The sequence below is a fragment of the Scophthalmus maximus genome, chromosome 10, assembly GCF_022379125.1.
Source record: "Scophthalmus maximus strain ysfricsl-2021 chromosome 10, ASM2237912v1, whole genome shotgun sequence".
Taxonomy (NCBI): domain Eukaryota; kingdom Metazoa; phylum Chordata; class Actinopteri; order Pleuronectiformes; family Scophthalmidae; genus Scophthalmus; species Scophthalmus maximus.
The window spans coordinates 2,628,558-2,652,500 of record NC_061524.1 but is presented as its reverse complement, the minus strand read 5'-3'; the positions used below and the strand labels follow the sequence as shown (position 1 = coordinate 2,652,500).

Genomic DNA, 23,943 nt, shown 5'->3' with positions numbered 1-23,943 from the left:
GGTTTGAATGCAGGTGGAATATTAAAGTCTAGCGCTGCTCCTGTTGAAACGCTCCAGCCGCTTATACCAGGTGTCGTTTTCCATCATAAAGGTTTTCATAAATGTCAGATCCAGTTGGTTTCACTCTATTAATCTGACAAGAAAATCGACTCACAAGAGCCAATTTGTCATAATATTTGCTCCTGGCTTTGATGCGCTGAGCTCACCGCTTCCTTTCCTGACAGTGGCAGATATTAAAATGCGGCGGGAAAGCGAAAGGAGACGTAGATGTAGTGATTTTTTTGTTTTTAAAACCAATCCAGTGTGCGTTTTGATACGTTGTCATTTGAGCAACGGACATAGCTCAGACATACCTCCCCCCCTCGACCTTCGTCCTCTTGTTTCTCCCAGGCCATGTTTTCCCTCCAGTCCTGCATTTCTCCTTCTGCCCACCAGATGTCACTGGAGCTTCCCTTCCCCACTAACACAGATGAACCCAGTCCCCTCGTCAGATCATCTGCTCATTGTGTTTCATCCAAACACAAAACATGTTTTAAGTTATAGCTTAAAAGTTCTTTTTTATGTTTTGATATCCATAAGAATTTCCATATATGGGTGGTTTTAGGTACGTCAGTAAGTAGTCCAGCACTTTGGGTCCATGAAAAGCGCTTTATAAATCAAATTTATTATTATTATTATTAGTCGGGACATGCAAAATGTTCATAATATTTATATATGAAGCACCTCAACTTTCAAACGGACATCAACATAAATGGTTTTCATTATGAAAAAAGCAGGGGGGGGGGGCTTTGTATTCGTCGAGCTACCACCATCAAAAGTTTAGCATTTTTTTCCAACAATAATAAAAGTAAATATATTTGAAATGGTCCAGATCAAGTCGTTAGAAGGCCGAGTAACATAAACCTCTGTTGTCAGGTGTTCGATCTGAAACGCAAACTGGTGAGTCCCCTGTCATGGCATGTACACTGGTGGGGTGTGTGTGTGTGTGTGTGTGTGTGTGCGTGCGTGCGTGCGTGCGTGCATGCGTGCGTGCGTGCGTGCGTGCGTGCGTGCGTGCGTGCGTGCGTGCGTTTGTCATTCCCTCAGTGACAGCTCTCAGCTGTCCTCCCCTCTGTCTGTCTCCGTTCGTCCATTTGTTCTGTCGTTCCTCTGCACGGTCCCTCCGTGTCTCTCACCGCCTCCTGCTTGTCTGACTCGGTGACACCAGTCTCTACATGCCGAAGTAACTCACTCAAGAAAGACAAAAAGAAAACTCCCACGTGAAGACAAACGACGACACTAGCCCCCTTCACACAACCCGTCCGAAAGCAGGAGTGTTGTGGCTTCAGTTTCCCTCGCTATGCTGAAGGGGGATCATCGAATCAACGCCTGTGTGAAAGTGAGAGACGCTGCCAGCAGGTTATCCATAAAAATCACACGTGGTGACGGCGTGTTTGATTCAGTGTAAACAAGCAAAGGCCGCACAGCAATAAATGAAAGTGTATGTGCAAAAGGGGCGAGTGTTGATTTGTGCTTTTTTTTCAACACACACACACACACACACACACACACACACACACACACACACACACACACACACACACACACACACACACACACACACACACACACACACACACACACACACACACACACACACACACACACACACACACACACACACACACACACACACACACACACACACACACACACACACACACACACACACACACACAGCTGTCTGTCGTGCCTGGACGTGTGTTGAGAGGTTCGGATGCTGCTGGGTGGGGGGAGGCGGGGACGGAGCTCGCCATGAGAAACCAGAGCTCACAGTTCACATACTGGCCGATCCCACCGTCCCACTCCTCGACTCGCTCAGACTCCAGAGTGACTCAGCTGCGTGAAGAACTGGTGATAGGTCCTCGTGTCATTAACGCGACCGCATTATTGTACTGATGCTGTAGATTTTCAAGGCGGCTTCAACGACAAAAAGGGTTCTGGTGGTGGAGATATGAATCTTTCCAAGATCGAGATTTTGCTGGCATTGATTCTCAGTGTATTTACTGGTAAGTCTGTGTGTGTGTGTGTGTGTGTGTGTGTGTGTGTGTGTGTGTGTGTGTGTGTGTGTAGCCCTGCTCCCTGGGACCAAAGATTTTTGATTGATAATAACATGCACAGCTCATGATATGCTTTTTTTAAGGCGATCAAAAAGGGACAGTCCTTTTATGAATGTGATCGTTTTAACGACTTTAAGACTGTATGCATCATATGAATAGCATCGCGCATGTTATTAATTTGAAGATCTCTGTGGATTAAGTACTGATCCCTCCAGGTACAGTAACAGTGTGTTCAGTGGCCATGCTCAGAAACAGGACACAGGTTCCCGACCATATGGCCTAGCAACCCAAAAAAGGAACGGCTACAACACACACTCGCGTAACAATCATAATTCTGATCTTAAATGCCTCTCAAATGACTTTCATCAACCTCAAGTCACATCTTAGCAGTTTTCCAGTCTTTCAAAACGACGTCCTGCCTCGAAGTGTTGTGTTCCCATTTGTCCTTCATGGTTCCCCTAAAAAGACGAGGCTCGGCATTGTTCCCATTCCTCACCGCATTTATATTTAAAGGCATTTACTGTAGCTGAGGAGTGATTTACAACCAACCAGCAGGTATATGGATTAGTGTCTTTTGTTCAAGGACACGTGGTGGACAGGACACATGCTTGTTGACTCTCTCACACACACACACACACACACACACACACACACACACACACACACACACACACACACACACACACACACACACACACACACACACACACACACACACACACACACACACACACACACACACACACACACACACACACACACACACACACACACACACACACACACACGGTCTCTTGGGAGAATTAAACCTGTGACCTTTCAAGCACTGGACAGTGTGACAGCTAAGATACAAGTCTTCTTTTTCAATGATTTTTTTTATATTATTGTTATTATTATTTATTATTATTATTGTATAAGTGTTTTGCCGGTGAAGTGCCTGGTCTCCGTCCCTCGTCCACATTAATACACAGCACATTGACTAAATTGCTGTGTATTTCCCACATTCCTCGCCGGTAATTATAATATAATGTGACGGCGAGTGAACGGACCGTGACTTCAATTGCTGAAAAGCATCTACTTAGCGCACCACGTGACACTCGTACCTTCGAGGAGCATCTCAAACACAACATGTCATTTCAGAATAACTGTAAAACAGTCGAAGGAGGAGGTGACAAGTGGTTTTCCGCAGCTTCCTCAAACGCAGCTCTGCATATAGACCTAAAATGGACAGAAGCAACTCAACCTGATGAGCAGTATCATCCCTCCAAACCTAAAATGGCGAGCAGACAGTTTTGATCAGGTCTTATTAATAGACAGATGAACAGTCAGTGCTGCCTTTCGCCATACCTGATTTTTGGATTCCCGTGCTCCGAATCGGCGCGTGTCTCTTAAGTTCCCGTCGATATCAAAACATCACGGAGAGACAACCGCTCCGTTCATCTTATTTATCCGCCGGTTGGACATTATCTGCCTCACTGCAAATGTGAGGAAATAAAATGGCGCTTGATTAAAAAGTGAAAGTCATGTGGTCACGGGTGCAAACACATCTACTTCTAGGCTCAATAAAATAAATAAACTTAGCAGGTTAAATATGATATCACACTCATCCTTATGATTCTGAAAACATCAATACAACATCAATACAATTCAATTGTATCAAGACTGTCTATGTCCATGTGAAGGACTATAGACAGACTGGTGTCATATAGATATAAACCACCATCTTCATTATGTTTATGTACTGTCGTCAATCATAAAACCGATGTCTCATTAAATCCTCCCCACTATGAGGAGGGTTATCCAGTTAATCTATGAGATCAACAAAATCAGGAAACATCAGTTTTTGTCAAAAACATTAAAAAAAAAAGACAAGGGCTCATGTTTTAAACTTTGAGAGTCCAAACGAAAAGTCCGAACCTAAATTCCGTCTGGTTAGTTTTGGTTTCACGTTGGCAGATTTCTGCGAGCGCACCGAAGAAACTTCACAACTTTTCACCTCGGCTACATTTCGGCTACAAGGCAGAAAAGGGAAAGGGCCTGTAAAAGCTGCGTCAGTGGCAGTAAGGCGATGATTGACAGCTCCAAGTGGCTCCTCCGTCCCGCCCTCCCGTCTATTTCCGTACGTGGTCCGGATCAAAGCGCAGGACAACAGACGGGGGAGCGGGCGGGCGGCGACAGACGGGCAGAGACGATGTCAGGGGAAGTGAACATCAGCATCTGTACACGGCAACACTCCTCCTCCTGATCTATGAGGTCCCAGACCTAAAAACAAACTGCCTCGGGGTGTGTGTGTGTGTGTGTGTGTGTGTGTGTGTGTGTGTGTGTGTGTGTGTGTGTGTGTGTGTGTGTGTGTGTGTGTGTGTGTGTGTGTGTGTGTGTGTGTGTGTGTGTGTGTGTGTGTGTGTGTGTGTGTGTGTGTGTGTGTGTGTGTGTGTGTGTGTGTGTGTGTGTCCTCTGCTCTTGCTGGCTAAATGAAACGGGATCCTCGTGTGCTCGGTTCAGGCCGAGGGTAGATTCCAGAAATAACACGCGCAAGAGGATGCAACTCGAGTCACAATGTGGCCGGTAGCACTATGCTAAGCCGCGACGTAATATTGTAACAAAAAATGACAAGCAGCATGTGGTAACATAAACAAAGGGGCAATGCAATATACTGCTTGTTGTGTAACACGTACGCAACTTCAGCAATGGTCCTGGAATGTGTGGTGAAGAAAACAGACGCATCGACGTACGTAACCAACCTTTCATAGACAGATGGATATGTTTGCATATATGTTGAGAAGGAATTCCTGTCAGGAACTGTTTAACAACCACATTTCAGGGACGTGTGTCCAATATTTTTATGCAAAAAAAAAAAAAGCACTTGAAATGAAATATAATTGCCAGGTTTTTGTTTTTTTTAATTCTCGAATATTAATATAAGAATCGGCTTCATTAACTTATATTCACACAGAACAGTAAAACCTGTATGTGGATTCAAAAAGTAATATAAAGTTAAATTATGCATTGAGAGGAGATTGAAATAATATTGCGATATATATCGTGTATCGCGATAACAAAAATGTGTCTGGATATTGTTTACAGGCCATGTCGCCCAGCCCTAATACAGACGTTATAATCCGTTGACCCCAGAGCAAAAGGTCAAAACTCAGTTATGCAACACAGCTTCTGTTTGTTTTTTTCTCTCCCAACAATAAGCAGAAACCTACTTATGGTTGACAGCAGGAAATGTCACCGCACATAAAACCAACTTTACCAGTGTACACAAAGACTGACAACCATTTTCTTCATCATCCATCTTGTTGATCACAAACCAATGGGTGAAGCTGCTCTATGCTGCAGTGGGCTGTAGTCCACATTCATAGACTATGAATGGCGTGGCTTTATAAAAAATATATATATATATATATGACGAGGTGTTAAATGCAGGTTAACTATTCTAAACTCCAACTGATCCGCACGTCATGTCAAGTGGACTGGCCAGGCCCTGGGTTTCACAAACAGCCTCTTAGCACTCAGATTAGGGGGTTCGTTCCAAGGACTTAATACGGGAACGCTGCTCGATCGCGGGACGTTCCGTGCGGAGGCTTTGCACCGATATGGAATGTCAATCACTCGACCGCTGTCGCTGTTGATCTGTCTGCGTGCGTCCGTCCGTCCCTGCCTCCCTCTCGCTCTCTCGCCTGCTGTTTCCCGTCTTTCTCCGCCTCTCTCTGAGTCACAGTTTTAGGTTGCCGCCGGTAAGCCGGGGGAAATGCGTGGCGTGTGAATCTGTTGGCGTCTCACTTCAGCTGCACAAAACATTCTGGTGCGGGTGAAAACTGGCATCGGCAGGTATAGGGCAACGATGAATGATAAATGTGTACGGCGTAATTATAAATTACCGATATAAGCACCAAGTGGAGTTCGAGGGGTTTCAGCTCCAGCTCATGTCGGCTAATATGACACACGTTTGCACTAAATGTTTGGAAGAGAAAGGCCATCCACTTCACGGGTTGTTGGAACGTCTGGAAAATCCAAAATTTCTGGACAGGGACTATATCAAATGTTTAATACCTAGGTCTCTGTCAAATTCTATTAAACGTTTTATTATTTTTTTTAAATACCTTGTTGCATCTTGAGAGAGAACGAGCAGAAAGACTTTGTTCATCTCTGGCACCATTCATGACTGTTATGAATATATATACATATATACATATATATATATATACATATATATAGAGAGAGACACACAATTTGAAGGAAATATATTATATCATTCAAATCGTACCAGAAATTGGAGGTAGCTGAATGTATGTGGGATACACATTTCTGGTTTTAAACTGTTGTATCGTTACTGTACGGTTCTCACAGAGGTTGTTTATGACAATATTGTGCAACAAAAACTGATAGTTTCTAAACTCATCCAAGTAAGTGTTTTTCTGTCCTTATCGTTCAGACGGTCTCAATGACCTCTGACCTCAGCGCGAGCGTTCCCGAGTTCTGAACACGTGACTGAACTCTCCTGTCCGTGTCCTGCAGGTCCAGTGGCCTGCTCACACGATGAGACTCAGCTGGTGAAAACTCTGTTCACCGGTTACAACAAGGTGGTTCGTCCCGTGAACCACTTCAGCGAAGCCGTGGTCGTCACCGTGGGACTGCAGCTCATCCAGCTCATCAGCGTGGTGAGTGAAGAGGCGACGCTCGGTACTGGGAAAGGAACTATACTATAAAAAGGAAATTAACTACTTACATGATGCTCCTGTGGCTTTCAGGCTGCCTATACATAGTAACATTTTTGTTTGTGAAGAAATTAAACGGAAACAGAATTCGTTTAGTTTTTTTAACATTTTCTTGTCCCTCTATTTTTTTTTTATTATAAATACACCATTGTAATACTACTTATGGGCTTTAGGCTCAACTACTTGCCATGTGGATACTGCAATGTAGGCTTCAACTCAGTGTTACAGTAACAGTATTACTTCTGTTGTTTTAGTAAAAGTACAATCTACTGTTAAGTACAATATACTGTCGTACGTCTGAGCCCTGACACACAAAAAGATACAATTCAAATTCATAATTTACTAACTTCAAATGTGCTCATTGTGTTACACTGCCAGACAAATAGGATTTTTTTTTAAGTTACTGCAGCAATTGACAACATATTCAACACTTTGAAAAGATGTTGAGGCAGTCGCCAATACTTTTGGCTTAAGGAAACTTCCCCGTGCCGCCAACAAGTCTGAAATGTCAACACATCAGAGTGTGGATCACAAAAAAAAGTGACGCTACGCCACTGCAGACAGAACGAGGTGTTGTGAAGTACGGTAACAAACAGAACAATATTCTTCGGCACCTCCAGCATTTCCTCATATTCCAGAAAAAGATTCAGCAAAACAAGGTTGACTCCTTTACGAATGTGTCACACAGAGATACAAGTCACAGCAACGTGTGACGGCACGGCAGGCGCAATGCGGCAAATCAATAATTCGTGGCCATATTTAGTAAATGAGAGCACAAAGCACCAAGATGAAGCAGATGAAGCAGATGAAGCAGATTCGGCGATGGCTCGGCGGCCACAGAACACAAGCAGAAGGAAAGTAAAAAAATAAGAAACAGTTGCTCGTACCTTTTGTAGCTCTCCTTCTGCGTCCAATCCACGAAACACTGTAATTTTTCTGATATGAATGCGTCACACGCAGACACCAGGTGTGGGCACGGCCGCCAACATGGTGCAAACAGGTAAATGGTGATGTCAGCTCAGCTCACCGTGAAGGATGAGGTGACTTCTCACATGGGTCCAACCGCACTTTGTGAATAGAACACAAACGACAGCAAGGGGTCGTCACGACAACAAGGGGTCGTCACGACAGCAAGGGGTCGTCACGACAGCGTGGATACAGGTTCCGGGGCCACGAAATACAGGAAGCGCGCAAATGGAATAGTTCACTGCTCTTATGCCTGCCCAAAACTTTATGAAACCCACTGTCATATTTCTGTGAATGTGTCACATAAAGACAGTACCACACAACGCCACAAGATGAATATAGACTCAGCGATGGCTCGGCGGCCACGTCACACAAGCAGCACAACACATGCAAAGTGTAAATAAAGACAAATATATATAGTCTGTAAAGGAAACTTCCAGGTCCATGGACGACACTCAATAACTTTTATAAACACAAGCAGAAAAACAAAAGTCTTCACAACCGATGGGGCCCGAAAACTACAGCAATGCCACTTCCTTTTGCATCTGAATGCCTTGTGAGTCCATAAGGAAAATATGACCTTAATGTGATACTATTAATATTAGAATGAGATGTTTACTTCTGTGGATGTGTCACATACAATCACCACATGATGGCAGCCAGATATAATACACACAGTCAACACAACATGACAATGACCTAAAACACAACAGGTGCACAGGGGCCACAACACACACACACACACACACACACACACACACACACACACACACACACCCAGCATGGAAATACATCCAAACAAAAACTATTCAGATCGCTCCCTTACTGTTTGTCGTTCTCCTTCGTCCAGTCCGTCATGATGAAGTCCAGGGATGAAAGCCGTCAGCGACCCTTTAATCCCGTTGGTCCAATCACACGTGCTCAACAAACATTTGCAGCCTTGACTTTATGTAATGAAATCGTTCTGCCCTCTGCTGTCGGTCGAACCAGTCGTTGCTCTTCTTCTTCTTCTTCTTCTTCTTCACGTACTCAAATTAAAGTTAAAGTTATATTCGTCGAACATTAAAGTTCCCGCCAGGTGTCGAGGGCCCCGACGCGACGAGCGGTCTCTTGTCCAAACCTCGTGGTACCTGAGGGGAAACCTCCTCCCTTCGTCCATCTCAGCTCCAGTCGGTGTCCATCAACACGAGAGGAGGACAAAAAGAACGTTAACATTCGTTTCATGAGTGTTAATATTTCATTTTCGAAGATCTGAGGGCGCCGACGAGCTCCGCGCGCCGCGCGCACGCGCAGTTGCTCGTCCCACTTCAGAGGAAGAGAACATGTCGCCGCTGGTTCCACATCGTATTTGATCTAATCGTTTAAAAATGAAAAAAATGACCAAGACAGAAAGAAAAGAAACGTCACAATATATTATATATACATTAAAATATATGTGTGTGTGTGTGTGTATACATATATATATATATACACACACACATATATATATGTATATATATATATATATATATATATATATATATATATTTGTCATGAAGATTTCCTTATTAACTGTTGTCTTTTATTTCTGTATCTCTCAGGATGAAGTCAACCAGATCGTGACCAGTAATGTCCGTCTCAAACAGGTAAATAGGACTTTTTATGAGTTATTATAATTAAGTAAAAACAGCAACAAACAAAAAAGCTTATTTACTGGTTGAACTCCTGTGTTTTTATTTTTCATCTGTGTGTCAAACGTAAAAGTGCAAGTGTAAAATTGCCACATGTGGGGGAGTTGCATTTATTATTTGAATATATTCTTAATTGTGTTTATTATCTTTACTGATATGCACATGTAAGCAGCATATCTGGTCTATAATAATGTATGAGTGTGGAGTGAAAAGTGCGTTTTTTTGAAGCATGTAATTTAATTTTCCTTGAAAGTAATGCGCTTCAATTTAGCTCCAATTGCATATTGTTATGCTGTTTCTATCATAGATTTACAAGTTTTTTGAAAATATCATAAATAAAATTTAAAAAAATAATTATGTATTTTATTCTAACTTCCGGCATGAGGAGAGGCTAATCTCATACTTTTTATTTCCTTCACTGTGAACTGTACTTGTGCTTTAGATGACGACACGTCTTGAAATCAAAGAAACTTATCTTGTCTTAATCAGTACAGATAGATAAGTGATCTAATTTTTTTACTAATTTCCTTCCACAGCAATGGTTAGATGTGAACCTGAATTGGAATCCAGACGATTACGGCGGCATCAAAAAGATCCGAGTACCTTCAACCGACATATGGAAGCCTGATCTGGTGCTATACAACAAGTAAACACACACACACACACACACACACACACACACACACTCCCTTTCTTTTCTGTTATACACTCAAACACACAACAATTTATGAATTCATAAACGTCGTCTTCTTCTTCTTCTTCTTCTTCTTCGTCTTTCTGCGCCGCAGCGCTGACGGCGACTTCGCCATCATCCACGAGACCAAAGTGCTGCTGGAGCACACGGGCGTCATAACGTGGAACCCGCCGGCCATCTTCAAGAGCTACTGCGAGATCATCGTGCTCCACTTCCCGTTCGACCTGCAGAACTGCAGCATGAAGCTGGGAACCTGGACGTACGACGGACTGCTGGTCGCCATCAACCCAGTGAGTGTCGCCTATTGACACAAAGTTATCGTTATTCAGCAATCTCAAAATTCGCCTGTTGCGTCTTTCAGGACAGCGATCGACCGGACCTCAGTAACTTCATGGAGTCGGGGGAGTGGGTGTTGAAGGACTACAGGAGCTGGAAGCACTGGGTCTACTACACCTGCTGTCCCGACACGCCCTACCTGGACATCACCTACCACTTCCTGATGCTGCGGCTGCCTCTCTATTTCATCGTCAACGTCATCATTCCCTGCATGCTGTTCTCCTTCCTCACCGGACTGGTCTTCTACCTGCCAACCGACTCTGGTATGTGGAACCTGCTCATCCCACGTTATCCATCGAAAGCAGTCGCTAGTTATTCACGCAAGTTTTTGGGAGTGTGCCCCAGCGGACGGATTTTGGGATTTTTTGCGTTTAAACCTCTCCCAAGATATTAAATATCGAGTCGCCTCGTTTGCTGGTTATACTTGTTCTGACGGACTTATCAAATATATTTTAATTTTTGACAAATGGACGGTATTAGCTAGGCTTACAGCAGCTGAAAAAACAAATTGGTTATATTATATATTCAAGAGGTCTTACCAACGGACGCAGACCAAAATGCCTCCCGACGCAATTGGCTAGCAACAGAGGAGACGTCTGTGATGATGATTCCACGATGTCCGTGAACCAGTGTTGTCGTTTTTGTGGCAGGAATTTAAATATATCAGGTACCTTTAGTTCAATGCTTGTACCTCAGCGGCAGCCATCTTGGTCGTTTACCAAAGCCGCTTCTCTCCGCGTCACGGCATAAGCTCCGCCCATCATCAGATAAAATGTCGTGATTGGAACAGCCAGATTTCTGCCGGAGGAGGGAAATATCTTTCCTAATGGAGGTCCCAGGCTAAAACTGTGGCCTGGATTCAATTCATTTTTTTTGTATTTTGTTTATTCGTTAAATATTTTTTATAGATTTTCAATGAAATAAAAATGTACTCACCAAAAAAAGATGGTTATATTTATATTATACATATTATATTTTTATATTTATCATATTTATTTATGTACACTAACACCTATTCGGCAGTAAGTAAAACTTATACCGTATACTTATACATTGAGACCTGCAGTGAATGTTACTGTTGTCTCTGTGTGTCCGTCTCCGTGTCCAGGGGAGAAGATGACGCTGTCCATCTCCGTCCTGCTGTCGCTGACTGTCTTCCTGCTGGTCATCGTGGAGCTCATCCCCTCCACCTCCAGCGCCGTCCCCCTCATAGGGAAGTACATGCTCTTCACCATGGTGTTCGTCATCGCCTCCATCATCATCACCGTCATCGTCATCAACACACACCACCGCTCGCCCAGCACGCACACCATGCCGGCGTGGATCCGCAAGGTCGGTGACCTTGTTGCTTTCACATCCCGTCGTGAAATCGCCTTCTCACAGGGTTTGTGTTCCAACACTCGCGTCTGTCTCCCTCTCTCACTCTCAGGTCTTCATTGAAACCATTCCCAACATGATGTTCTTCTCAACGATGAAGCGGCCCAGTCAGGAGATCCGACAGAAAAGACTGTTCCCCACCGACATGGACATCTCTGACATCTCAGGCGAGGCTGCGGCTGAATGACAGAACAGTTTCAAGAAATACACAATCCCTTAATTATAGGCGTGTTAAAAAAGTGTTCCCCCTAAAATGGCCCCTGCTTTCCCGCCTGCAGGTAACCCCGTCCCCACCAGTGTCACCTACCAGCCTCCCATCATCAAAAACCCTGACGTGCGCAGCGCCATCGAAGGGGTGAAGTACATCGCTGAGACCATGAAATCAGACGAGGAATCGAACAATGTAAGACACGAGGAAAACACCTGGTTATTTTTCCAACAGAAATGAAATCACAATCCTCCATCGAATTTTTTTTTTTAAAGATTATTACAATTGTTAGATTTTTTTTTATTTGCGTCTGTATCCAAAAATAGTGATAGACAATCAAATGTCAATTAGCTGAATAAGGGGGAAACAATTTATAATGTTCCCTTTTTATTGTTTCAGTAGCAAAAAAGAGTAAAACCTTGAATACATTCATGATTAATGATTCAGTGAACTTCTCTCTGTCCTCCCCCACCTCGTCTCATCCCAGGCGGCCGAGGAGTGGAAGTTCGTCGCCATGGTTTTGGACCACATCCTGCTCTGCGTGTTCATGGCCGTGTGCATCATCGGGACGCTCGCCGTCTTCGCCGGGAGACTCATCGAGCTCAAGATTCTGTACGGCTGACACCACAGAGGGAGCACGAGCGTCATCAGAATATAGACATTTTCCATCAATGGAGCGGCTCCCGGGTGTGTTCGTCTTCTCCCTCTCTCTGTCTCGCAGGCACGTGTCTCTCGGCCTTGCGTCGCCGAGTCTGCGCATTTGCTGAGAGCGAGGAGACGAGGGAGGATCCAGGCCATGAGTCCGATGATGTAGATGGGTCACACTTGAAGCTGTTCTGGTTTTTTCTACAGTGTTTTATCGCCGCCATCACTCCGGTCGGGCCCTCAGATGGTGAAATTTAATAATCTAACGGTAATAATTGCCATGAATGAACACCGCGTATGGGCAAAGATTATTTCCTGTCTGGAAGTTTTTATTGTTTTCTTTTGCCCGCCGCTCGGCCGACTTGTCGACAGCTCGGTTAATATTCATAGGTTAAAGGTTTGTGAAGTGTTTGATTCAGAAATAGAAAAGTACTTCCATTATTCACGGGTTTGTTTGGTCACTAACGCGTCGCGCAAATTCCTCTTGACTCTGTCGTACATTTTGTTCAAGGCTGTTGGTTTGTTCTTTGAGAAATTATTTGATTTTTGGATATTGAAGGACAGTGGTGAGATCAGTTAAATCTGATCTTATTTTTCTTTCTTTTTCTTTAAATATCTATTAAAAAAAAATCTGAAATCTGTTGGTAGACGTCTCATGTGCTTATGATATCAAGTCATAATTTGATTATATTAGGTATCAAAAACCAGTTTATTGTTGAGGAGTCACGGGCTAGAATCTGATGAGAGTTGTGTGTTTTGTGCAGCTTAACTTTTGCCACCGCAAAAATAAACTGAGGCACATCACAAAGACTATTTTTAGAAAGCGATGCAATGAGAGAAAAAAATTCCATGAAGTGTTTTGACTTCTTGTCCGTCACTGCTGCTGCGTGTTCACAGCGACCAGCTGGAGGCAACTTGATTTATTTTTGCAGCCTTGTAGTTCAGTTTAATTATACAGTAACATTCTATGAAGTGATATTGCACTGACCATTTGTTTTTGATTTTTTTTGTATATTTCTCATAGTTTAGATGTGAAATAAGAGTGAAAAATAAAAATCATGACTCGTCTAGTTATTGTCCTTTTATTGTTGTACTAGTGGCAAATCATTGAATATTATTTTTTGACTGGGCACTGAATTCAAGAATCACAAAAGCACAACTTATTGGCTTCTTTTGTTGCTTTAAAAAAACTTTATTAGTCGTGCCATGCACACACACTTTGACAAGCAGCATTGGCTGAAATATGCCTTTCAAAACACAAACACAGTGGGCCGAGACAGGTGCCATGATGCCACTTGTGGGAACATCAGCTGCCTCGTGCGGGAGAAAAACCAAATGTCAAGCTGTAGTGACGGGCGACAGTGTGGTCTCTCCTCAATATTTTAGAAAGGTTTTGTCCAAAAAGAAAATTTGCTGCCAGGTACAGATCCAGAGGACTCGTCTACACCTTTAGGGCACATTTGATTCCGGGTTGCTGCAGGTTTTGAGGAGGTCAACGACTAATAACAAATAAAACAGGATTATATTGTGAAAAATCCGACATGAAACACTTTTTTAAGGAAAGTTATGTGTCGTGTGTTTTGCCCCACAAGGAGTAAAGTGTGTGTCAGAGGTGTACAACACAGGAAATACAACAAATGTCGAAGTCAAACAATTTTCTTCAGGTTCTATTTGATAACAGAATTATACAAGTCAACAAATCCATTCACCAGCAGCAGCCAAAGGCACGCATCATGATGGCACCACCTCATTTAATGTAGGCAAAAAAGAAAGAATAAAGCACTTATATATTTTTAATAAACGCTAAACTCCAGCACCCCGACGCTACAGAACCCCAACCAGGACTTTACTCAAAGAGTTGGTGACAGTACCATGTGTAGCAGTAACACCCGGACCAGAGATTAAAAAAAAAACACAATGTGGCCAAAAATAAATACAAAAGAAAAATCAGTGCAAATTGTGTGAATAGATTCTCATAAACAAAACAAACAGTGCATTTGGCAAATGATAAATCAAAGATAAAATGGCGGTTGTGGCTCGAATGTTATTACTTCCACATGCCAAATGTTTAGAAGGTTATAAGAAGTCATATTTTCCGTAACGTCTAACTTCCATTTTCCAAAGCAGACTTCTCTTCCTGGTGATGTAGGCGTTGATTTACACTCTGGTCTATTCCTCCATTTTGTCCGACAACGTTAGCGCCTTTGCAACTTAACGCACAAATCTGTGGTTGGCGATAATTGTTCATATCTCATATACTGTACCGTCTGAGACGAGCTGCTCAAACATCAGAAAAAACACTTAAATTATGCAAAAGTGTGCGTATAACTTATTAGTTTTCCTAAGTTTCAGAATGTAGAGTAAAAGCTCGTATGAGGAATTAAAAAAGCCACAGCAGAAATCTGAAACTCAGTGGTGCAAATACTGTAATGACAAACGAAGAAGTCCTGATTCACCGAGGGTTCGCCTTTGACTGAGCTCATGTTTCTTCACCAACCTTTAGCGAGAACTTTGTTCACAACCCGACAAACCAATAAGTCACGTTTGATTTGCTGGAGTTTAGATTTGAGCGTGAATTTGTCGACAGACCCTTTGTGAACCAGCAGTCTTATCTAAAAAAAAAATAAAAATAAATCTTAATACTTTTCATGAACAACTCATGTAGCAGCCAGCTCCTTAAAACCCTAAAAGAAAAACTTAATCTTAAAAATATTAAAACTAAAAAATCACCTCGTGACCAACTACTCTATCGAGGAACAGCCCCGGGATAAAAGCTACAATCATCAATCAGCAGTCAAATTGTCAGACGGTTCCAGCCATGATGTGCTGGCAACGATTTTTAAGCAATATCGTAAATATTTAATATGAAAAAACTCACACTGAACTTTTTTTTTTCTTCGTTGCTTTGCCTTTGTATGATGGTGAGATGAAAACTAAAAGCCGCACATGGAAAAACAAGTGAAAATGGTGAAGTTGTTGGTTGCAAGAAAGAACGTTATTACTACAACTATCTTAGTCCGTGTGTATTGCTTTTAAAATGCCGTCTGTCAATCATGGCCAACACCGGCAACTTTTGCTTTTGGACAGACGTCCCTCGTTGCACTTTTGGACTTTCTGATGCAGCTACGATGGCGTCTCACAGGGGGCGCTGTGACTCTGCTCCTCTTCGTCCTCCACCACTTCCTGTTCCTCCTCCTGAACCACCACTTCCTCCTGAACCACTTCCTCCTCCTGAACCACCACTTCCTCCTGAACCACTTCCTCCTCCTTCTCGTGCAGCTGCTCCTGTGATTGGCTCTCACTCGCTACTTCTTCAGTGCGTCCATCGTCTTCTCCTGTCTCTTTTTCATCTGAGAAGAAGACGAGCGAGTAAGACATTTATACAGTCAACAAAGAGGAAGATGAGAAAGAAAGAAAGAAAGAAAGAAACGTTTGCGATACATCAGGCGATTGGTTGTCGGGAGTTAAAATCAGCGATGAATCGAAAGAAATGAGCAGCATTCCATCTGTTAAGGTGAAATCAGTGAAACGAGACTCCACAGAACGACAGGGTTAGGGAGGGTTCGGTCAAATAGAAGAAGACACCCGCAGGGCGCAGTCGTTGGCCTGCGGTTCACACCGTTAAGGATTCTGCAGCGATTCCACCGATTGAAGAGTCAATTAAAATGTCTCAGATCAGATCAGTTCAAATTAAGCCAGATCAGACATGGCACAAAGAGGAAGGGGGGGCGGGGGGGAACCTGGACTCTGGAGGGGTCGGGTCTGAGGACTCTTTGGACTCTGCTTGATCTGGAAACAGTGGACCAGGTTCCACGAAGTCGGCGCCTTGGCTACAGGCAAGATGTGAAAATGAGCTGTGAAAGTAAAAATGTTTAAAGGGAACTAAGACAAACACGCTCCGTTGTTCGTTGGTGCTTCTACTTCACACCCAGCAAATCTGTTGATCCGGTAATGTTGAAGCAATTTGATCATTAACTCTGTTTCATTCGTCTGGTTTCTGCCATACGCACAGAATCTTTTGTCAAAATGATGCCAACTAATCCGCTGTAGTTTTGACAATAGTTTAAAATTGAGCGAGCAAAAATCTAATTTCTTAATCTAAAAAAAGGATAATTTCTTAATCTGATATTTGATATTTGAAGGTGTCTCATCTCCGATGTCTCTCTTCTCAAGAAACTACAACGGGATAATAGTTTGGCATCATTAAAGTTGGGGAAAAGAATCACACACACAAAAAAAAATGAGAGGGTGGTTAACTGGACTACTGAGCTAAGAAGCATTTACTATACAGGAAGTTAGGACACACATGTACATGAGAGTATGAGTGTGTGCACATGAGCAGGTATTTTCTCAGGTCTCAAGTTTTTACTTTTTCATCTGATGTCAGTTTCATTTCAATATCTTTATATTCCTCTATACTCTCAATTCAGACCTGAGGAGATGCCGTTTTCTTTTTTATTTCTTTTTTATTCTGTACCTCCAGAAGGGGGCGCACTCTCCTCCGTGTCTGTCCCAGAACGCGTCAGCGGCGGCCCGGGGGAACGCGACTCTGCGCGCAGTCTCCGCTCGTAGCTGAACTCGGGAAGCCTCGGAGCCTGGGGACGCGTCTTCCTGGCCGGATTCAGGAAGTAGCAATAAGCACAACGGAACGCTGGACGGGAGGAGGACGGGGGGGGAAGGAAAAGAGGAAGTGAATCAGGATCTACTACTGAAATTCTCAAAATTCATAATTCCAACGACTTCCTGGAGTTTCCAATTTCTTACCCAAGTATTCAAACTCCTCTTTCAGAGCCATGCCGTTGTGAGAAAAACACTGTTGGCAGATCAGTGCGTATCTGTAAAACAGAAGGTGGAACGGAGGGAGAGAGACGGTTTGATTCAAGCTTTAAGGAGATTTTGATTCAGAGCTACAGGACTAAACCTGCCCATGAAGAGCTAAATGAGAATGTGATTACAGGAACAAGTTACAAGCTACTTCCACTAAGAATTTTAGAAGTAGAGTTACCACCTCGCACTTGTGTCCTTCTGCCAACCAGTCAAGTTGCAGGAAACATGGTCACAATCCCCCCTCACCTGTTCTGCGGTCCGTCCCCTACCAGGTACTCGATGACTCGATCCACCGCTCCCCTGTCTTTGGGCAGGACGGGTCTTGCTAGCGGAGGACCCGGAGGGTGCATGCCTGCAGAAAGCATCCCACATTAGACTCTATTGTGTTCCGCTTTCCTCAAATTAAAATATACATTTATACTCAATATGCATCAAGTGGCTCTACAACCTACCTACACCTGGAATGGGAGAGCAGGGGGTCCTGGGTACGGCCCCGTGGAGGACTGAGGGAGACAGAGCCGATCTCTCCGGCGGTCCTCCTGGAGCTGAGAGAGGGACAGGTTCTGTCGGGGAGGAGCAACACGGGACACGGACTAATGTCTAAAAAAGAACCAAATCAAAAAGAACGACTGGAGGATTGGAGGGGTCCATTCCAGTCGCTCATCACTTGGGTGACCCCGACCCTGGTTGCCCCTTTCTCACATATGGCACACACACACACACAGGCGTGAGACGTGTTCACAACCTACTAGAACATTCTCCATTTTGGTTTGGGTCAACTGCGATGATCCAGAGCAAAAGCCGATGCACTTAGAAACGAGAAACTTCAGGTGTCTGACCCCCTTACCCACAGGTGTGCCCCCTGGTCCCAGTAGGGGCCGTGCTCCAGGCGGGGGAGTCATTGCCATGGCAACCGGCGTACCCATTGGCATGGGTCTCATCGCCATCCCTCTTTGTCGGATTTCTGCGGGAGAGGAGAATATACGTCATAACGCCAGAATCTGATCTTTATATACCGCTGAGCCAACATTTATCATTTCTGCTTTGTATTGATGCGTGAGTCGTACCTTGTCCTGGCCTGGGGGTCATCTGAGGACGCACCGGGGTCGACTCCAGCTCCTTTACAAATGCAACGGCAAACAAAATTACAAACAAAAGTCAGACGACACAAAGATTAAATAAAGATAAAACTACATGAACAGACGACGGCACTCACAGTTTTCTTCTTCGCTTCTGGATCAAAACGCTCCAGGATGAGTTTGGCATTTTTATAAGTCTCCGTCTCCATCACTTCTTCCAGCTGGAAACACACAAACCAAGGCAGCTTTAGTTGGAACATGAATATTGAATTGAATTGTGGTTCCCGTTGTAAAAAAAAACACAGAGGCGGACAGGTGATAAACATGACCACGATGATTCATCTGGAGTTAACAACATCTAAATGTTGAGAAGATGGAAACTGTGTTGAAACAAGTCTGAGAACTGTGAAGAATTGGAGACTTACAATCTTTTTCTTGGCAGCTTTTGAATCCTCTAGTTTATCATCTGAAAAAAACAAGTATGAACAATCGCATTCATGACAATTTATCCAAAATCAATCACTGGAATATGTCATGACAAACACATCTGGAAGTGGTGAGTGAGTAGCATACTTTTTCGAGCTCATCAGTTTGTTTTTATTGCATTTTCATGAAGCTATATTTTTGGTTGTAGTTGTGCAGATTTTTTTTTCATTTCAATTTCATTGGGATCACAATTATTTGAGATCAACATTTTCTGTTAAAAAAATGTATATATATATATAAAAAAATAAAATAAACTAATAAATGAGTTTGTTCTTTTTGAAAGGAACAAAAAACAAATAGACTACCCCATGACAAATTTGGTGATAATATTGAAAAAAGCATAAAGTAAATAAACTTCTAAAAAATAATGAATTTATTAATGTATTAATTAATAATAATAATAAAAAGCAGTTTCAAATGATACTATTCAATGTATGAGACTAAATAATAGTTAAATAAAAACAGATGTAGTAAAATTATGTAAGAAAAAAATGAAAAAGTAATTTGGTGACTGCTAATAATCAACAAAAGTTTTAAGTGGATGGACAGATGGAGGGAAAAGGGCTTGGAAGAGAACTTACTGTTTCTATCTGTGCGTTTGGAAAAGAGGAAAATCAATAATTTCCTGATGAACCACACTCTGGTGAAGAAAAGGAGAAAGAGAGGCCAATTTGAGAAATGCAGCTGCTCTTGTCAACTACCATAAAATCTTGATGTTCCAAGTTGCTGTGTACCACATTGGAAATAAGATGGTATCTTAAAACTATGTGGGCACTCACAGCACAGGGTATAGGAAGAAAGGCAGCGCCATGAGCAGCTTCTGCCACCATTGTTCAGGCAGGAAGAGGCAGTACACAAACAGACAGATTAACAGGTAGAAGACTGACGAGTAGAACAGCAACCGGCCGACCCACAGCTGCAGACAGACACACAAACACACTCTGGTGAGGTAAATAAACCACAACTTTAAGAACATCACTGCATACGTCCCTGATGAACTTTACCTTCTTCAGACGTTGGTTCTTGGTTCTAAACTCCTCCAGCTCTTTGATCTCCTACAGGAGAAGCATTGGAGGTCAACGGTTATTTAAACAGCACAAGATAAATTTTCAAAGTCATTTGTTGAAAAAAGGTTTGACACAAGTTAAGGCCACGTCAGCTGACGTGATCAGTACCTTGTCCAGGTTCTCCAGCTGCTCCACTGTGGTCGGCTTTGCCTAGATTTGAGGATAGAGATCAGAAAAATCATTAATAGGTTGCGACAGATTCAGAACTGACTAATCTGTCAGTAAACGGTCAATACTGTCCCTTTACTACTGTCTCAGCAACATGTGATCTAAACCTGTGTGTTTATATTTGCATCTCTCTTTCTGATAAATGAATTAATGGAAAGTAATAATGTAAATGTGGATTTACTTCTATTGCCGAATCTCTCTCCCGTGTCTCTCTGTCGATGCCCTTTTAGTTCCCTTTGACTTCTCCACTATGTCTAAAAATAGTTTATGAATTTCCTCCAGCTCGGGCAAAGGGTTCACCGAGTTGATGGCTACCACATCCAAATACTGTCATCACTTCACTTGCACAAAAGAAAAACTCTACAGCGAAGGAGTTCTCATTAAATCTGTAAACAAAAGACACATTTCTATCTCTATTTCACTTTTCATGTGCTCATTGATTTAACTCTTTCTTTAATATTATCCACTTACCTTCCATCGGGACATCAGAGCCCCCATGTCTGGGAAAAACTACAGCAGTCTCTGCTCTGCCTCCTTTGGTTCACTACAGAACAGGATAAGTCTGTTAAACATGTTTACGGGAAACTAAAGCACATAATCTTGCCGTTACGGTTACACAACGTGTCCTGCGACGATGTGTCCACAACCCTTCAATGTTCACAGGGTTTTGCAAGATGCCTATAGTAGTATAACTGGACACAATGGCAGCCTTTGTTGTTGTAGTTGATATAATAATGCAGGGTTCTAATATTTTAATCCTCATTTCATTTTTAAAAGTTGTTCTTTTAAGGCCCAACGTGGCAGTTTTTGTGATACCAGCAGTGCTGTTACTCCAGTAGTGTATAAGATGAACAAGTAATGTGCACGGTTTAGTGGTTGACCCATATGGGGTTTTCCGGGGCCTATACCCGTTTATTACTAATCTAAGATATCGATAACCGATATTTGAAACCGATATTTGTCTGCAGCAAAGTGTCTCAACACAAAACTATGTTGAAATGCCTAAAAAAGCATATCTTCAATTCACAGAACCTTTCAACACGACCTGAACACGCAGAGTGCAGGGAGCTATCTGCAGCATTATTATGAAGTTCAACAAACAAACAAACAAACAAACAAACAAACATGGACGGGGACATTGATAAAGTCCAGAAGAGTCGTGACTGACTGCAGCTGCATCAGAGCCAAAGGAGCACATTTTAAAATGACACTAACATATCGGCAAATCGGAATGTGGAATATCGGCTCCGATAATCGATCGACCTCTAGCACGGTTGTTCCTGACATCCGGGGACAAGACGTCCAGGAAGTAGTGTCATGCTCCCAAAACTTGTTCAACGAGACATTTGGCCATTGTTCATTAGTATGTAAGTATGAGTTACAGTTTGCACTACCCGGGGTTTTAGACGCAAGATGATCATTAGAACATACATGTTATTAATATGTGTGTAACTTTAAAAGCGGTTTCCAGCTTCCGTGTTAGCATCCAGGGGCGCTAACGTTAGCTGCTCCATCAAAACAATGGAGATTTCACGGCGCTGCAAGCGGACAAAAGTGACATTACAACTACTCACAGAACCAGGCGCAGCGTCAGGCAGTCGCCTCAGGTCGAACCGTTCAAATAACTTTATTACGAATTTAAAATATTTAAAAAAAGTGGTAACTGAAATCCAGTTAGCAACAGACTAGCAACAAGCGACGTCAACAGCTGACAAGACAGACGCGCGCGTCAGTTTATGATGATTATCTTCATTCAACATTTTAAATTCATATTTGGGTTGAATAAATACTCACGTTGTGCCGCGTTCGAGTGTTTCTATTAGTCTTGTTCAGTCTACGAACAAGCGAACAGCAGAGTTTCACTCGTTCCATCGACTGACATCTCCACTGCCAGGGGGGAGTTTATGTCGCGGCTTGATGACGTAGCCAGGCGGGGTTGCAGCGGTTGACTATGATTTCCCAGAGTCCTTCGCGTTGTAGTCTTTTACTGTCTACTCGGATTTTGGTTTGTTTTTATTCCACAACATGCGGATATTTGTAGTCCATCTAGTTTCAGGTGTTTATATGTTGACTACACTTCGCTTTCATCTTATTAGGAGGTAAAAAAAAATACATTATTAGTCAAAAACTATTATGAGCGTATGGGCCGAGGTAATGCTACTATCCGACAAATAATAATGACTTGTAAAACTGAAAACTCAAACTGTTGAAATAATGAGTGACCATGGCAGTTAATGAATGTGCATCCTCAAATAATTAATATTAACAAAAACGTATTAAATTTATAAGGCATACAGTTTCGTGTTTTACATGTTATGACATTTGACCGCTAGATGTCGCAATTTCATTATGTAATGTGGCCCGTCTCTATTCAATGCTGCCTTCAGTGTGAGCCTGTGATGTGAGCTGAGCAGTGGGACAGACAACAAAATATTTATTTATTTATTTATTAAATTGTCAGGGTTGATTTATTGTAATACAAGTATATCACCTTTTGCTTTCCAGGTTGAAATAAGTTATCCTAACAATCACTGAACTGCCTTTCTCTCTGCAGGTAATACTTATAATAATACATTTCATTTATAGAGCACCTTTCATTTCTAAAACCAATCTCAAAGGTAGCTTCTGAAGCACTGTACAGCCCTGCAGAACATCAGATATGCATTTATAATATGAATTAATAATTATATTCTAAAGGGAAAATCTGGGCTACATAATGTCACAAAACAACAGGGCCTATAGCTCAGCTCCTCAAACACACACACGCTTACAAAGTATATTCCCTACAGTGCTTCCACTGTTATCACATTAATAGAGAATGTTGTGAAGCTTGTGGCATCTCACTAATATTCAGCAGCATTTTGCTCGACTCCCATCTGAGCTGTTTCTGATTAGGGCTGCAGTGAGCGGAGATCTGGCCTTCGGCTTTAATGCTTACAGCTTCCTCCAGAGTCTGAAGAGTTATGGCCTAATAAAACCCTCTCTCTCTCTTTCCCTCCTCTCCCTCTCCCTCTTTCACACACAAACACACACACACACAAACACACACACACACACACACACAGACACACACACACACACACACACACACACACACACACAGAGAGAGAGAGACGATATGCTGTTGATGTATGTATATATATATATATATATATATATATATATATATATATATATATATATATATATATATATATATATATATCGCAGCTGATGAGTAATCCAGATGCTGATGTTATTTCCTATTCATTAACCTGTAATAAATTAAACAGTATATGAATGAAAAATGAACAGCAGGGACTTCTCCGGGGACTCTGCTGTCTCCTAGCACACACACCCACCCACACACACACACACACACACACACACAGACTAGGTGTGTGTTGTGTGTTGTGTGTCTGGGACAATTGAAAGGTTGCAAAAGGCCACAGAGGACCAAACAGTCATGACATCATGTATCTGACAAAAATAAATGAAATTAAAATATCAAGTGAAATGAGTGCGAGTGAAAGAAAAACCATATTTATGTGTTTAATATTTGAGTCGTTCTGAAATTCAGAGCGACAAGACTAAAAAAACAGAGAGATCACTTCATATGTA

At 42.5% G+C, this 23,943-nt stretch overlaps 2 protein-coding genes and 1 long non-coding RNA gene across 9 annotated transcripts; 1 reads left to right on the top strand and 2 right to left on the bottom strand.

Annotated features, from left to right (window-relative positions):
- Window positions 1–1,031: 1,031 nt before the first annotated feature.
- Window positions 1,032–7,839, bottom strand: LOC118283856. Of its 3 annotated transcripts, none has more exons than XR_007031540.1 (3): window positions 7,708–7,839; window positions 1,716–3,574; window positions 1,032–1,368 (listed from the first exon to the last, which is right to left on the bottom strand). It is a non-coding gene; the product is annotated as an uncharacterized LOC118283856 (long non-coding RNA). The 3 variants fall into 3 exon arrangements; XR_007031542.1 differs by having other exon boundaries at window positions 3,203–3,574; XR_007031541.1 differs by lacking the exon at window positions 7,708–7,839 and adding an exon at window positions 4,017–4,739.
- chrna1 (cholinergic receptor, nicotinic, alpha 1 (muscle)) lies at window positions 1,845–13,786 on the top strand. The gene is made up of 10 exons (XM_035606236.2): window positions 1,845–2,048; window positions 6,621–6,763; window positions 9,367–9,411; window positions 9,993–10,102; window positions 10,245–10,440; window positions 10,512–10,749; window positions 11,595–11,818; window positions 11,916–12,030; window positions 12,142–12,266; window positions 12,559–13,786. The coding sequence occupies exons 1-10, from the start codon at window positions 1,994–1,996 to the stop codon at window positions 12,691–12,693; spliced, it is 1,386 nt and encodes a 461-aa protein (XP_035462129.1). The 5' UTR covers window positions 1,845–1,993; the 3' UTR covers window positions 12,694–13,786.
- Window positions 13,787–13,884: 98 nt separating this feature from the next.
- On the bottom strand, window positions 13,885–22,272 carry lnpk (lunapark, ER junction formation factor). 5 transcript variants are annotated; one of them, XM_035606232.2, is made up of 16 exons: window positions 22,138–22,272; window positions 20,815–20,887; window positions 20,284–20,325; window positions 20,113–20,163; window positions 19,888–20,024; window positions 19,690–19,748; window positions 19,048–19,088; window positions 18,760–18,843; window positions 18,611–18,662; window positions 18,391–18,507; window positions 17,996–18,106; window positions 17,790–17,895; window positions 17,481–17,551; window positions 17,194–17,367; window positions 16,457–16,570; window positions 13,885–16,066 (listed from the first exon to the last, which is right to left on the bottom strand). In XM_035606232.2, the coding sequence occupies exons 2-16, from the start codon at window positions 20,839–20,841 to the stop codon at window positions 15,840–15,842; spliced, it is 1,413 nt and encodes a 470-aa protein (XP_035462125.2). In that variant the 5' UTR covers window positions 20,842–20,887; window positions 22,138–22,272; the 3' UTR covers window positions 13,885–15,839. The 5 variants fall into 5 exon arrangements, with proteins under 5 accessions (XP_035462125.2, XP_035462127.2, XP_035462126.2 ...); XM_035606234.2 differs by having other exon boundaries at window positions 16,457–16,546; XM_035606233.2 differs by having other exon boundaries at window positions 17,996–18,088.
- Window positions 22,273–23,943: the final 1,671 nt, after the last annotated feature.